Source organism: Miscanthus floridulus, chromosome 14 (assembly GCF_019320115.1).
Source record: "Miscanthus floridulus cultivar M001 chromosome 14, ASM1932011v1, whole genome shotgun sequence".
NCBI lineage: Eukaryota > Viridiplantae > Streptophyta > Magnoliopsida > Poales > Poaceae > Miscanthus > Miscanthus floridulus.
The window spans coordinates 63,643,407-63,659,519 of record NC_089593.1 but is presented as its reverse complement, the minus strand read 5'-3'; the positions used below and the strand labels follow the sequence as shown (position 1 = coordinate 63,659,519).

General features: G+C 46.7%; 1 protein-coding gene and 1 long non-coding RNA gene across 2 annotated transcripts; one reads left to right on the top strand and one right to left on the bottom strand.

Annotated features, from left to right (window-relative positions):
* The first annotated feature begins 519 nt into the window (after positions 1–519).
* Positions 520–8,320, top strand: LOC136504535 (GDP-L-galactose phosphorylase 2-like). Its single transcript, XM_066499471.1, has 8 exons — positions 520–671; positions 1,675–2,107; positions 2,454–2,569; positions 2,646–2,705; positions 3,381–3,602; positions 3,717–3,899; positions 7,626–7,883; positions 7,980–8,320. The coding sequence occupies exons 2-8, from the start codon at positions 2,035–2,037 to the stop codon at positions 8,175–8,177; spliced, it is 1,110 nt and encodes a 369-aa protein (XP_066355568.1). The 5' UTR covers positions 520–671; positions 1,675–2,034; the 3' UTR covers positions 8,178–8,320.
* Positions 8,321–8,485: 165 nt separating this feature from the next.
* Positions 8,486–15,827, bottom strand: LOC136505113 (uncharacterized). The gene is made up of 4 exons (XR_010771098.1): positions 15,296–15,827; positions 14,927–15,059; positions 14,562–14,857; positions 8,486–9,109 (listed from the first exon to the last, which is right to left on the bottom strand). It is a non-coding gene; the product is annotated as an uncharacterized lncRNA (long non-coding RNA).
* Between the last annotated feature and the right edge of the window lie 286 nt (positions 15,828–16,113).

The window sequence follows — 16,113 nt, the reverse complement described above, 5'->3', positions numbered from 1 at the left end:
TAGCATCGCAAAGGGCTGCCCTTAATTATACTCCAGTTAGCAGCAGCACTCATGATTAGTGCCGTGCTAAGCCAAGCCGACACCATAAAAAGTACAGTATAAAAATGTATTTCATGTTTTATCTAACTATACTAATTGTGTGTTATAAATATCAGTCTTCGAATCGCTGAGGTGGAAGCGCCGGGGCGGATCCAATTTACAGGTGAGCGCGACGACCCCTGTGCTCCCGCGAGTAACTGCAGTCGCCGCGGGCGCCTTCTCGATGAGAGACGAAGATGAAGGGGGCGAAGAGAGCGGTGTCCGAAGCGAAGAGGAGGCCGCGCGAGTCCGAACAGTAATCTATCCCCTCTCTACGACTCCTCCAGGCTTTGCAGTTGGGTGGGAAACACCAGGGGCCTTGGATGATTGATCGACGGCGGAGGGAGTGTGCGTGCGGGTGGACGCACGGAAGTCTTTTCTTTACCAAAAAGGAAAGGAAAATAAACATGTTTGGCATGATTTTCTTGTTGAAGAGAGAAGCCAAGTGCCGGTTCACCACCCCCACTTTTGCAGTCTCCAACTCCACCGGCCACACGTTTCTCCTCCACCTCCATCTCCATCTCCATCTCCATCTCCTCCTGGACGGACACCACGCGCCCGGGCGACGCTTCCGCTTCGCTTCTGGCTTCCGGGTACCGATTTCTTCATCCAATCCGCCCCTCTTTGATCCGCTTCGATTTCTCGGAATCTCCCAGTTCGTGCAGCCGCTCTCCTCGTAGCAATATACTGCACGTGTTCGTGGTTGGATGCCTAGACGTTGGTGCCAGATTGTTTCTTGGTGATGGGTGGATGCCTGGATGGTGGTGCCAGATCGAATGGCCGTCGGACGGGACCGCTGTCGCACTGTCAGCGAGTGGGCGGGACTAGTCTGTAGTTTAGTCTGATTCATTCACTTTGATTCAATCGCTCGAGTTTATTAGGAGGAGGAGTATTGCAACAACAACAAAAAAGAGGGTTCTTTGGGCGTCATGGAACGATCTGATAACTGTGCGGGTTTATCAAGAGATTTGTTTTCCTAGGGACGGAATTCTGATTATGTGTGCGTTTGTGTTCTTCAGTCACGGGAATTGATGATCAATTGGGAGCTCCTGATTTTAGCCGGCTTGTTACATTCTACTGATAAATGTTAACGGTTTATCTTTACTACCCTTTCTCATGCTATCAGTCTAGGTGAATGAGAATGTGTGCAGGCATCATATTATTAGATAACATGAAAGCATATTCAGAATTGCATTCTGTAGAGTTCAAGACTTCAAATGTCAGGAAAATGTGTCGTACTTGTTGGCATCAGTCATGTGCAGACAGTCTGACATGCTCATCTGTTGTTTGTCACTGCGTCATGTTATCCTTTACTTAAGGAGCAATGTATATGTATTATTCAGTTTGCTCAAGGCATGGAAATACGGTTTTGCAGAGACTTCAAAGCACCAAATGTAAACCAATAAATAGAAAAATACTTGCTTATTGGTTTGATATAGTATTTTTAGTGTTTGCCACTTTGTTTAGGCATATTATAATATACATGTCCTCCATGGATAAAACATGTTGGAAGAGTACTCTCAGCCTCAAATTATGTTTTCTCTCAAGACCTCTGCGAAGATTTTGACCCGTCTACTGAATTTTGCTCCTTTTCAGATTCCAGCAAAAGACACTGCATTTTACAATCCAATCTTCTTTGGGAAGCCCCTGAAGAACCAAGTTGGACTTGCAAAAGTGGATAGCTGGTCCAATAGGGCTGGCTTTAGAAGATCAACCACGGCTCCAAGGATAGGATCCCGTACTACACTACGAAGGGGAAGACAATGTGCCCAGTGTTTTCCTAAGTTTCTACTTGCATCCCCTTCTTTTCACGGTGGTCGTGGTGCCCTCCCATCTGCAGGGGGGCATCCTTCCGATTTGACGTACCTTGCTGGTGGTGGTGCTGCTGAAGCCTGAATTAGGATTGTTAGTATTGTAGATATTCAGATAGTATTACATATACTAAGCATCATAACTATGGTGTCGGCCACCAAGGTAGAAGGTGAATATTCGTTTCTGAGCAAGAACTCTCATCTGGATCAATCTGAAGGTGAGCAATAGCTGCTTTCAAATGGTTTTATCTCATTTATTACTAATTTTCCATTTTCTAGCCTGTTCTTCTCTGTACTAAAATTCTCTATTACATGAGTTGGATCAATTAGTCATGTTACAGTTTCAGTTCATAATATGTGCCTGGTTGATTCTTGAACAGTTCATAATATGTGACTGGTTGATTCTTGAATAGGTTGGATAGGTTGGTTTAGATAAAACACTAAAACACCTAGACAGTTGTGTAGAGCCAAATCAGCTATTCTCTCTGGTATTTGCATTTAGAATAACTGTATGTATTCAGTTTTTTTGTGATTCTAGTCTTAAACTCCTCTTTGCATCTTCAGGTGTGAAGATACATCTATATCGATTTGGTGCAGAACACAGAAATGACAAACTTAAAAGCCTTGCATGCTCTGAACAAGATGGCCCAAGTTTGCTTGATACCATCCTTCTTTCTCAGGTTTTGTAATTTCAAGAGTTGCACAATTTTGTGACTTCTCAAAACAATGTTTTAATCCGTGATTTCTTTGCACCAGTGGGATAATTTTGCTTTGAAGGGCCATTTGGACTATGATGTTACTGCTTGCCAACTTAAGGTTATCTATTTTTTTTCCATTTCTTCCATCTTAAATGTTGTTTGTTTGTTCACATCAGTTTGCAGTATGCAACATTGAGTTGCTTTCTAACATGTGGTGATAGTTAACACTTTCTGCATGTACAACATCTTGCTCACCCCAGCACCCACTCCAGACACAGAATAGCAGTGTTCTTGCCAGTGGCCATATCAACATAGTGCATGGTAGCAGGCCTAATATCTCGGCAACTCTGCCAGACATTCACTCCCCCATATGTTGGAATTATCTTTCTCTTGCTTATGCTTGTAATATCATTGCAGCTTTACAATTGCTCAAATTGCCAGTACTAAACATTACATATGGTGGTGTCTGTTAAGAGAGATTATCCACAATTGTTCACATATTTCTATAAGTAATAAGGCACATAGATTGGCATCTAAGGACAAAATCTTGACTAGATGGTCTATTTGAGAATCTTCTATTCTAGCAAACCTAGAATTAGCTATGGTTGTAAGCCAGTTGAGTTTGTGGGTGGATAGGATGGGGAAAGGGTGTGTTGGCTGTCAGGAGTTTGCATGAAATTTAAATGGTAATAATATGTTTACCTGTCAAAAAATATGACTGCTCCATCGACCCTATTTACAATATGGTGGCCCTGAGTTTGTTTGGAATCAGCAAATTTGAAATGCTGTACAGGTTATTGGAGGTGGAAGAAATTTTGTGGGTCAGCTGAACAATAAATGGAATCCATTTTCACTGAAGGAATATGACAAGTTCTTGTCTTTCACATGCTTGAAGACAAATAGTATGAAGAGTTATGAGGGATTGCTTCTTGGCATTGCACAAGGAGAAAATGATAGACCTGAGGTTACTCCTTCAGCATCACCACCAAAGGATGGACTACTTGTGATTGCAAATGTATGTTGCAGAGGTGCTATAAAATACAAATATCTGCCTACCCTCCCTTGCTCCATGCTAGTTGGTATCTGCATTTTTCTTGTTCCCTTCTGATGGATATTTTTCTCCCCGAAGGCTTATCCTGTTGAATATGGTCATATCTTCTTGGTCCCAAGTGCAATCAATCAACTATCTTGCTATTGGGACAAAGTGATGATTGGACTGGCTACAAAGATTTCCTCTGAAGTAAATAATGCAGCATTCAGGGTTTTCTTTGACAGCAGAACATCTGTAGTGTCAGGTCACATGATTTTTCAGGTAATGTTTACCTATTTCTAGTGCCTATCCTCCAACTTATTTCATCTATATGTTTAGAGGTAGTTGTTGTCCTATTTGGCAGTATAAACTCATCAGTCATCATTAAATCATCGTTATGCAGTTTATACCACAATGAGTCATTACAGCGTACCTCAATATGTGTCTTCCCTTTGTTGCTTCTATTATTACTATTTTTGTCATGTGTAAAGTTCGCAAGGCAGATTGGGCATATATTTGAGCAATGGTTCTAATATTCTATTATAATAAGTTATCTCTGAGTACAACAACAACAACAACAAAGCCTTTAAATCCCAAACAAGTTGGAGTAGACTAGAGTTGAAACCCAGCAGAAGCAATCAAGGTTCAGGCACGTGAATAGCTGTTTTCCAAGTACTCCTATCTAAGGCTAAGTCTTTGGGTATATTCCATCCTTTCAAGTCTCCTTTTAATGCCTCTACCTAAGTCAATTTCGGTCTTCCTCTGCCTCTCTTCACGTTATTATCCTGGCTTAGGATTGCACTACGCACCGGTGCCTTTGGAGGTCTTCGGTGGACATGTCCGAACCATCTCAACCGGTGTTGGACAAGCTTTTTTTCAATTGGTGCTATCCCTAATCTATCACGTATATCATCGTTCTGAACTCGATCCCTTCTTGTATGACCGCAAATCCAATGCAACATACGTATTTCCGCGACACTTATCTGTTGAACATGTTGTCTTTTCGTAGGCCAACATTCTGCACCATACAACATAGCAGGTCTAATCGCCGTCCTATAAAACTTGCCTTTTAGCTTCTGCGGTACCCTTTTGTCACATAGGACACCAGATGCTTGGCGCCACTTCATCCACCCTGCTTTGATTCTATGGCTAACATCTTTATCAATATCCCCGTCTCTCTGTAGCATTTATCCTAAATATCGAAAGGTATCCTTCCTAGGCACTACTTAACCTTCCAAACTAATATCTTCCTCCTCCCGAGTAGTAGTGCCGAAGTCACATCTCATATACTCAGTTTTAGTTCTACTGAATCTAAAACCTTTGGACTCCAAAGTCTTCCGTCATAACTCCAGTTTCTGATTCACTCCTGTCCGACTTTCATCAACTAGCACTACATCGTCCACGAAAAGCATACACCAAGGGATGTCTCCTTGTATGTCCCTTGTGACCTCATCCATCACTAAGGCAAACAGATAAGGGCTCAAAGCTGACCCTTGATGTAGTCCTATCCTAATCGGGAAGTCATCCGTGTCTCTATCACTTGTTCGAACACTAGTCACAACATTGTTGTATATGTCTTTAATGAGCCTGACATACTTTGTTGGGACTTTATGTTTGTTCAAAGCCCACCACATAACATTCCTTGGTATTTTATCATAACCCTTCTCCAAGTCAATAAAAACCATGTGTAGGTTCTTCTTTTTCTCCCTATACCGCTCCATAACTTGTCTTATTAAGAAAATGGCTTCCATGGTTGACCTTTCGGGCATGAAACCAAATTGGTTCATAGAGACCCGTGTTATTGCTCTCAAACGATGCTTGATAACTCTCTCCCATAGCTTCATAGTATGGCTCATCAACTTAATTCTTCAGTAATTAGTACAACTTTAAATATCCCATTTATTCTTGTAGATCGGTACCAATATATTTCTCCTCCACTCGTCAGGCATCTTGTTCGATCGAAAAATATGGTTGAACAGCTTGGTTAGCCATACTATAGCTATGTCCCCAAGGCATCTCCATACCTCGATTGGGATACCATCCGGTCCCATCGCCTTACCTCCTTTCATCATTTTCAACGTCTCTCTGACCTCAGATTCTTGGATTCTCCGCACAAAGCGCCTATTGGTGTCATCAAAAGAGTCATCCAACTGAAAGGTTGTGTCCGTATTCTCACCATTGAACAATTTGTCAAAATACTCTTGCCATCGATGTCGGATCTCAGCCTCCTTCACCCAGAGATGCTCCACTTCATCCTTAATACACTTAACTTGGTTGAAGTCCATTATCTTTCTCTCACGAATTCTAGCCATCCTATAAATGTTCTTCTCTTCTTCCTTCGTACCCAAATGTTGGTAAAGATCCTCGTACGCTCTACCCTTAGCCACACTTACAGCTCGCTTTGCAGTCTTCTTTGCCACCTTGTACTTCTCTATGTTGTCCACACTCCTGTCATGGTACTAGCGCCTATAGCATTCTTTCTTCTCCTTAATAGCTCTTTGAACTTCCTCATTCCACCACTAAGTATCTTTAGCCTCGCCTCCACTTCTTTTGGCTACTCCACACACCTCTGAGGCCACCTTTCGAATGTTGGTTGCCATCTTCTCCCACATATTGTCTATGTCGTCTTCTTCCTTCCAAGAGCCCTCTTTGATAATCCTTTTTCTGAATACCTCTGACGTCTCCCCTTTCAGTTTCCACCACTTTGTTCTTTCAATCTTAGCTTGTTTATCCCTATGGGCACACACCGGAAAACGAAAGTCTGCCACCAAAAGCTTATGTTGAGAAACAACACACTCTCCTGGTATCACCTTGCAACCCAAGCATGCTCGTTTGTCCTTTCTTCTTGCGAGGACAAAGTCAATCTGGCTAGAGTGTTGTCCACTACCGAAGGTCACTAGATGAGATTCTCTCTTTCTAAAGAAAGTGTTGGCTATCATCAGGTCAAAAGCTACCACAAAGTCCAGAACTTCCTCCCCCTCCTGATTCCTACTACCATATCCAAAACCTCCATGAACCGCCTCGAAACCTGCGCTTGTAGTACCTACATGTCCATTAAGATCTCCTATAAAAAGCTTCTCACTACTAGGTACAGCTCTAATCAGACCATCTAAGTCTTCCCAGAATTGTCTCTTAGCACTCTCATCGAGACCTATTTGGGGGCATACGCACTAATTACGTTCAAGACCATATCACCAATGACAAACTTGACTAAGATAATTCTATCTCCTTGCCTTCTCACTCCCACCACACTATTCTTGAGGCTCTTATCAATCAATACTCCTACTCCATTTCTATTCGCGACTGTCCCTGTGTATCAAAGCTTGAAACCTGTATTGTCCACCTCCTTCGCCTTCTGACCCTTCCATTTAGTCTCTTGAACGCATAATATATTTACACGCCTCCTAGTCACGGTATCAACTAATTCTCTTAACTTACCTGTAAGCGACCCTACATTCCAACTACCTAAATGGATCCTAGTTGGTTCGACTAGCTTCCTTACCCTTCGCACCCGTCGACTCAGATGTGAAGACCCTTGCTCATTTTTCACTACACCCGGGCGCCGATGTAGCGCGCCACTAAGGATGCGACGGCCCGATCCTTGCTCACTTTGACACCGTGCCCAGATCGCGACACGGCGTGTCACAGGGGTGACGACCCGGCCCTTGCTCATTTAACACCATACCCGGGTTCCAATATGGCGCGTCGCTAAGAGGGTTACGCCCAACGGTTTTCTTTCGGGTTTCATCTCCATTAGAATGGCTAGTTTAACGTTGGCTCGCCACGCCTATCACAACCCTCCTCCTTTACCAGGGCTTGGGACCTGCTACGTTGAGACAACATAGGCGGAGTTAAATTATCTCTGAGTAGACAAGTTTTTTTTTTTGAAACTTCTGAGTAGACAAGTTCTCTGTAGTAAGATTTGTTGAGACAGTAGAATCACCTGTTTGGCTTCTTGCAGTGGATGCTTGAGGAGAATCCAATGTCATGTTTTGTCTAATCTTGCAGGCATGTTACTTCGCAATCCCTTTACCAGTGGAGTCTGCCTCCACTTTCATGGTATATGATGGAAATGGAAAGGCCAGATCAGACATTATTGTGTCTGAAACAGTTGACTACCCCCTAAAAGCTCTTGTGTTCACCAGCACCAACCTAAAAGCACTTGTTAGTGTTGTCAGTGAAATATCCGTTTCTCTCCATGACAATGCTACTGCATACAGCATGCTGATTTCCAACAATGGCACAAGGGTTTTCTTGTTTCCACAGGTAAAATCTATTAAACCTTTCATTCCATTTTTAGATAATTTTATTTCAGCAACCACTGAATGGAAACGTGTGAATATCTAATACTTGGTTTATAAGGTGAAAAATCTGGTTACTGGCTGCTGTCTGTCTGCTTGGGAGTGTGGCGGTTACTTTGTTTACCACACCAAGTTTGGTTTTGATAATGCTTCTGAAACTGAAATCACCAACAGAATGGGCTCTGTTTCACTCGAGGATAGCACCTTTGAAGATCTGAAACATCTTTGTTGCGCTATTGCAGATGATCTTGTTATGTAAGCTCATGCAAAATGTTACTGCATGATAAATGGTGTCTGTGAACCGCTTCATATGTTTTTATAAGTTTAGCTGGTTGTCCATATATAGTGTGGAAACTATGTCTTAACATTCGGATTGATCAATAAAGTTTGCTGTTTTTAACATGGATCAATTGTGAAATTGTGTGTAGCACTTTGCTGACTGCAGGGGGCTCAGCAATCTGGATTACTCGCAATGTTTTTTCCAACAGGTTTTGCTTGATTACAGACATTGTTGCAAATGTGCATGCTCCCATCAAACACAGAAAAGGTGTAGATCTGGTCCTCCCATTGCAAATAGTAGTATTCTGAGTTAGAAGACGCTGAAGCACTGCCTGAACAACAGCAGAATACAAGCAGTATGCATATCTTTGTGGATGAGTCTTTCCTGTCAACAATGCATGTATTTGGTATCAGCAACTTGTGTAAGCATGACCCAAACAACAGTAGGGATATGACAAATTGGACCTTCCAACCACTAAAAAAGTGAAGTTTAAACATCGATTCTACTTACTGCCTATGCTTTAAACCACCACTGTCATGGCGCAATAGTAGTGCACGGAACAATATATCTCACTAGATGGAAATTGAATCGAAAACCACGAGTATTTGGCAAAAGGATTTATTGATCCATTCAAAGATCTGAGTAGCCACAACAGATCACAACCTTGCTCTTATTCATCAGCGAGTCATCATTACAGCTGAAAATGGCAAGTCACCGTTGCAGTTCAGATGACTGTGTTCAGTCGCATTCTTTGGTGCAGAAGCAGAAGGACCTGAAGATGAGGAAGCCACACTTCCCCCTGGTAGCGCCCTCGTTGATGCAGTGCTTGTTGCATGTTTTGCTGCTACACAGGAGCAACATCCGGTATGTATCGCTTAGCCACTCGCCGCACGCCTCCTTATTCCCACAGCCTGCAAAAGAAAGCAAAAATATTAAAATAAAACTTATCATCAAGAGATACAACTTATTAATTTCATTTGCCACCAAGAAAGAATCAGGTAGCTTGCAAGCAATTAATCTTGTTATTTTCTTGAAAACAATTAATCTTGTTCTATAACATTGGCGTGTGAAGTCTTTGATGTGCTTAAAATTTAGATCTCTTTGTCTAAGTATGGACTTACTTGGAGCCAAGAGGAGTGTCATGACCAGCAGGCTGAGGCACTGATAGATATATTAGGCAAGTGTATATTAGCCAAGTATATAATAGGCAACGGCACAAATCAGTGTGATTAGCACCTGCTATGTAAAGCATGTACATGCCTGTTATACCCTGCCATATTGGCTATATATATGAATGTCACCCTCCCATGTTGGGTGTGTGGTGTTTCCCATTTCTCTGTCATTCTACATGGCATCAGAGCCCGCGTGATCAATCTGATCCCGGACCTTCTGCTTCCGCCCCTTTCTCCTCTCCACCTTTCCCGCCGGCTGACCTCTGCAGCCGCCGTCCACACCATGTCTGTCACCGCCGACGGCTCACCGCCGGCTGTGCTCGTCCACCCCTACACCGCCGTCAATGTGAAGACTCACATCCCGGTGGTTCTGGAGATGAAGAATCCCAACTTCACCAAGTGGGCTTCCTTCTTCAAGTCTCTGTGTGGGAAATTCGGTCTCCTCCCACACATCAGTGAGTCTGCTGACCCCCCCGCCAACGATCCATCGTGGCCCATTGCTGAGTGCACTGTCCGCGGTTGGATCCTCAACACCGTCGACGACTCGGTTCTTGATCTCGCCATCACCGACGAGAACCAAACCGCCCGCGAGCTGTGGGTGGAAATTGAAGCCCTGTTCCGCTCCAACCGCGCACCCCGGGCCGTCTTCCTGCTTGAGGAGTTTCACTCCCTCAAGCAGGGCGACTCGACGATCGACGAGTACTGCCAGAAGATCAAGGTCAAGGCCGCTGCCCTCCGGGATGTCGGCGAAACCATCGACGACAAGCAGCTCGTCCTCAGTCTCCTCCGCGGCCTCAATCCGCGCTTCAGCGCCACCGCCGACGACATCGCCAACGGCACCGTGCTGCCCTCCTTTCCCAGGGCGCGCGAGATGCTCTCCCTCAAGGAACTGCGCCTCGCCAACGATGAGAAGACCACGGCGGCCTCCGCTATGGTAGCCGCCTCCGGCTCTAGCTGCACCTCTGCCGAGTGCCATTCCTCCACTTCCAGCGCTCCCTCTGCCCCTTCCAAGGGTCCAGGGGGCGGCAAGAAAGGCAAGGGCGGCAAGAAGGGTCCCTGGCGCGGCCAGGGTGGCTGGCAGCAGGGCGGCGGCGCTGCCTGGCAGCAGGGCGGCGGTGGCGGTCAGCAACACGGGGGCAACCGCCCCATGGTGCCCTGGTTCTGCTACACCCCCTGGGCCCCCCAGGGCGGTCCTCCTCCACATGGCGACTGGCTGCAGGGCCCTCGCCCTGGCTTGCAACACCCCAATGCCCAGGGCGGGCGTCACCAGGGGCTCATGGGCACCAACCCGCAGGCGCACTTCGCTGCACCTCCACCAACACCGATGTGGGATCAAGCCGGCCTCATTACCGCCTTGAACCAAATGGCGCTCCAGAACTCTGGCTGGGTCATGGACTCCGGCGCCACCTCCCACATGCACAACTCGGATGGTATACTTCTATCTCGTCATCCCTCCTCCTCTTCTTCCATCACTGTCGGCAACGGGCATCAGTTGCCTGTGTCCTGTTCTGGTCACTCCACTTTACCTGGCCGCACCTCCCCCTTCTCTCTTCGCAATGTTCTTGTTGTCCCCTCCTTAGTGCGCAACTTACTTTCAGTTCGCCAATTCACTCGTGACAACCATTGCACTATCGAATTTGACGCGTTTGGTTTCTCTGTTAAGGACCTGCAGACCCGACGCGTGATTATTCGCTCCAATAGCTCCGACGGCCTCTACACCGTCCCCGCCACGCCACAGGCCAACCTCGCCACCTCCACTGACCTATGGCACCATCGTCTTGGTCATCCAGGGGCTGCCACTCTAGATTTGCTTAGGAACAATAATTCCATTTCCTGTAATAAATCAGCTCCTACTTTATGTCATCCATGTCAACTTGGCAAGCATGTGCGGCTGCCCTTTGGTAATTCCAGTTCAGTTTCATCTCTCCCCTTTGAGCTTGTACACTGTGATGTTTGGACGTCCCCGGTCGCTAGCATTTCTGGTGCGCAGTACTATCTTGTCATCCTAGATGATTTCACACATTATTGCTGGACGTTCCCCCTCGTCCGCAAATCTGAGGTAGCCACTCACATCATTAATTTTTGCGCCTACGCACACACACAGTTTAGCCTTCCTGTCAAAGCTGTACAAGCTGATAATGGCACTGAGTTCATCAATACTGCCCTCACCACCTTCTTTGCCTCCAGCGGTATTCACCTACGCCTCTCTTGCCCTTACACCTCCCCTCAAAACGGGAAGGCTGAACGCATCATCCGTTCTCTGAACGATATATGCCGCACCCTCCTCATCCACGCTCACATGCCACCCAAATACTGGGCCGAGGCGCTCACCACAGCCACCTATCTCCTCAACAGGCGCCCCAGCTCAGCCATTCACCATAAAGTCCCCTATGAGCAACTCTACCAGCAGCCACCAGATTACACTATTCTTCGTGTATTCGGTTGTCTATGCTATCCTAACCTCACCGCTACCTCCAAACACAAGTTGGCCCCCCGCTCCACCGCTTGTGTCTTCCTTGGTTATCCCTCTTCCCATAAGGGCTACCGGTGTCTCGACCTAACGACACGACGGATCATCATTTCCCGTCATGTTGTTTTCGCCGAGACGACATTTCCATTTCAATCTGACTCCACCAGTGCGCTGCCAAGCTCTCTGGATTTTCTTGCAGGAACACCAGCGCCGGTGCCACGCGCAGCAGCGGTCGCTCCGTCGCAACCCGACGCTGCGCAGCCGCGTCATCGAGCTCATCTGGAGGAGCTCGCTGAGGACCCGGCCATCCTCCAGATTGGCCCGGTTCTTCCACCTGCACCGGTCGCTCCCCCACCCCTTCGGGTCTACACCCGGCGCCGCACGGCACCAGCTGTTTCCGAACAGCCGGCCCCGGCTCCAGCCGTGGCAGCTGTTCCAGCCATGGCAGCTGCTCCGGCTGTGGTGGCTGCTCCGCCACTGCCACCACCACTGCCTCCGAACCGACCTGTGACGCGCCTCCAGACAGGTTCCCTCAGGCCTGTCGATCGGTACGGGTTCCCTCCAGCAGCTCACGTCGCCACCGGCTCCACTGCCTCGCCCATTCCGCGCGACTACAGGGGGGGTCTTGCTGATTCCCAGTGGCGTGCAGCCATGGCTGAGGAGTACAAGGCCCTTGTCGACAACAACACCTGGCGCCTCGTTCCTCGTCCTCCTGGCGCCAATGTGGTCACCGGCAAGTGGATTTTCCGGCACAAATTCCACTCCGATGGCACCTTGGCTCGGCATAAAGCTCGCTGGGTCGTCCGCGGCTTCACCCAGCGTCACGGCGTCGACTACGACGAGACGTTCAGCCCCGTCGTCAAGCCGGCCACTATTCGGGTCGTCCTCAGCATCGCCGCATCTCGCCAATGGCCTATCCATCAGTTGGATGTGAAGAACGCTTTTCTTCATGGCCACCTGCATGAGACGGTCTACTGTCAGCAGCCCCCCGGCTTCGTCGACCCAGCACGACCCGAAGCCGTCTGCCTCCTCCAGCGCTCCCTCTACGGCCTCAAGCAGGCCCCTCGAGCGTGGCACCAACGCTTCGCCACGTTTCTCCGACAGCTCGGCTTCGTCGCCTCTGCCACCGATGCCTCCCTCTTCATCTACTCCGAGGGCAGCTCCTCCGCCTACTTGTTGCTGTACGTCGACGACATCGTCCTCACGGCTTCCTCGGCCGCTCTGCTTCGACGTATCATCGCCCGCCTTCACTCTGAGTTCGCCATGACGGACCTCGGGGAACTACATCACTTCCTGGGTATATCCGTCACTCGCTCCTCCGACGGCCTCTTCCTCAGCCAGCGGCAGTACGCCGTGGACCTCCTCCAGAAGGCGGGCATGGCCGAGTGTCACTCGACATCGACACCTGTTGACTCTCGTGCCAAGCTCTCTGCCTCGGCGGGCGCTCCTGTCGCTGATCCCGCCGCGTACCGGAGTCTCGCCGGCTCTCTCCAGTACCTGACGCTTACTCGCCCCGACCTGGCCTATGCTGTACAGCAAGTGTGCCTCTTCATGCATGACCCGCGCGAAGCTCACCTCGCGCTGATCAAGCGCATCCTTCGATATGTGAAGGGCACACTGTCGGCTGGTCTCCACATCGGCACTGGGCCAGTCGACAAGCTGATTGCATACTCCGATGCTGACTGGGCCGGGTGCCCAGACTCCCGCCGCTCTACATCAGGCTTCTGCGTCTTCCTTGGCGACAGTCTGGTGTCCTGGTCTTCAAAACGGCAGACCACGGTGTCCCGGTCCAGTGCGGAGGCCGAGTACCGGGCTGTTGCTCACGTGGTTGCCGAGTGCTGTTGGCTTCGACAACTCCTTCAGGAACTTCATGTTCCCTTGAAGGTTGCCACAGTTGTCTACTGTGACAACGTCAGCGCTGTCTACATGACAGCCAACCCGGTCCACCACCGCCGTACCAAGCACATCGAGATTGACATCCACTTCGTCCGTGAGAAGGTGGCTCTCGGCGAGGTTCGAGTTCTCCATGTGCCGTCACGTTTTCAGTTCGCTGACATCATGACAAAGGGGTTGCCGGTTCAGCTGTTTGAAGAATTTCGGTCCAGTCTCTGCATCCGGAATCCTGACGCTTCGACTGCGGGCGGCTGATAGATATATTAGGCAAGTGTATATTAGCCAAGTATATAATAGGCAACGGCACAAATCAGTGTGATTAGCACCTGCTATGTAAAGCATGTACATGCCTGTTATACCCTGCCATATTGGCTATATATATGAATGTCACCCTCCCATGTTGGGTGTGTGGTGTTTCCCATTTCTCTGTCATTCTACAGGCACAGTGCTGATGTCACCTTCAGAGCTGCCATATCTAGAAGAAACCTTCTAGGCATCTGCCTAATGTATGAAAACTGTTCTTATAGCCTGAATACCGTGCTTTCCATTTGTCTCCAAGGTATATAGAGAACAAACAAAAGGGAGGGTTGATGATGCAGCTATCCTCAACATGGAATGCATTCCAAAACCAGACAAAATTTCAGTTAGCACCATTTAGTAGGAAGCCTCATGATGATTGCTCCACGCAGGGAGCTTCAGACGAAGCTGATGTGTCACATGGGATAAAGATGGTGCCATGTTCATGTATCATTCCATTCAGTTTCACTTGGCAGACACGAAAAAGTATTGAAAGACATAGGCACAAGACAAGGGAAACAAAAGACTTACGTGAGGGAGGGAGGCAAGGTTCCTGTTATTCACTTGCAGAAAGCTCAGAGCTGCATGCTGATAATTCCGTGGTTGATGATCACTGGATGTACATGAATTGCTGTTGCATTATTATCAATATGACAAGGTAATTTGATTGGTAAAATCTTCGGCTCGAAGCATCACTCCTGTATGGGTATGGCAATCAGCCAATCAGTGTTGCATATGCATCTGGAAGATACGACCTCCTTTCAGTTGAGTCAATGAGCATTTCAGTTGACAAGTTGTTGAATTCATAGCCAAAGAAGGCTCCATAGCTGTGGAAGAAACCAAATTGGCAGAAATTCATAAAAAGAGATTATAATTTTTTCTGATCTTTGGCTTACCCCCAAAGCTGCATCGAAAACTGATTCAATCTCTCCACTTAACATGTGACAGGAGCCCATGGAAGCTGCACAGCCATCTCTTCCTCCACCAATCACCAACGCCAAACCCAATTACCCAACTGCCCAACAACGGCTGACAGCAGCATCCAGGAAAACATTTCCACTCTTTCAGCAATATTTAAGAATATACATTCATAATAAAATAGAATCATGTTTATGTAAAATGTTTCACAAGTGTTTAGTTAGTCATTCTTCATCAATTGTTTTACAGTTTTTGTTTGATACTTGAGAAAAACAGTACAGTTTCAAAATTGTGCCTGCTATTTGGAAATTAGTGATCAAAACTGAAAATTTTTTTTGGCTGCCCACCTCTGAGACTTGAATAGTCATTGAGATTTGAGCAAAGCTAATAGTTGGCATTGTCTTTCAACAACTGTCATATCATCTTGTGCTTTATTCGATGAGACTGGCATTGTTTTTTGCCGTTCCATTGAAATGAAAAGAAATGGCATATTATTATTTTGGTTAATAATTGGTTCCAATGGAGATTCTCTGCAAAAGAAACAGTAGTATGACAATGTCAGTTTGATCTCTTGTTTCTACCTAATCAAATTGGAATGCCTGCAAGTAATGAGGAACACATACAGACATAAGGTCCATTACACTGAATCAGTTAAGCAATTTGACTAGTGCATATAAGAAGAATAGAAATCGCCACTTTGCCACTTTGGAGCAACGGATCAGTCCTATGTTTAGAAAAGAAATAATAATAATAGTAGAGTTCAGAACTAATAAATATTAGAGGTAAGAACCAATAAGAAGTTTCAGAGTTAAAAGCAAAGCGATGCATTTTTTCTACAACAGTACCTCAAGTCCTCAAGTCAACATAGAAATAGTTGAAATAAATCTCGGCTTACAAACTTTACTGCATTATTGGATCGTAGGGGAATGAGTTACAGTGCAAGAAGACAATTGTGCATGAGCATGTAAATAGTTGTATAAGACTACAGAGGTGATTTTACAGGCACTTACCGGTTTGATGTACACGATGGAAGGTATGTGCAGAGGTATTCATGCTTTCGAATTCAGAATTGTTAATGGATAAAGAGAGAATCCAAAGAATATAATGATGTACAATTTGAAGAAGTGCCCTGCACAATAATGAAAGCGCGGGTTGCCCAAAAGAA

What these genes read in the sequence shown, in the direction of transcription:
- LOC136504535 (XM_066499471.1), top strand. Translation starts at nt 2,035, where the DNA reads ATGGTGTCGGCCACCAAGGTAGAAGGTGAATATTCGTTTCTGAGCAAG. An exon ending in ATACCATCCTTCTTTCTCAG is followed by an intron (nt 2,570 to 2,645) that starts GTTTTGTAATTT and finishes TCTTTGCACCAG; the next exon opens with TGGGATAATTTTGCTTTGAA. An exon ending in TTACTGCTTGCCAACTTAAG is followed by an intron (nt 2,706 to 3,380) that starts GTTATCTATTTT and finishes AATGCTGTACAG; the next exon opens with GTTATTGGAGGTGGAAGAAA.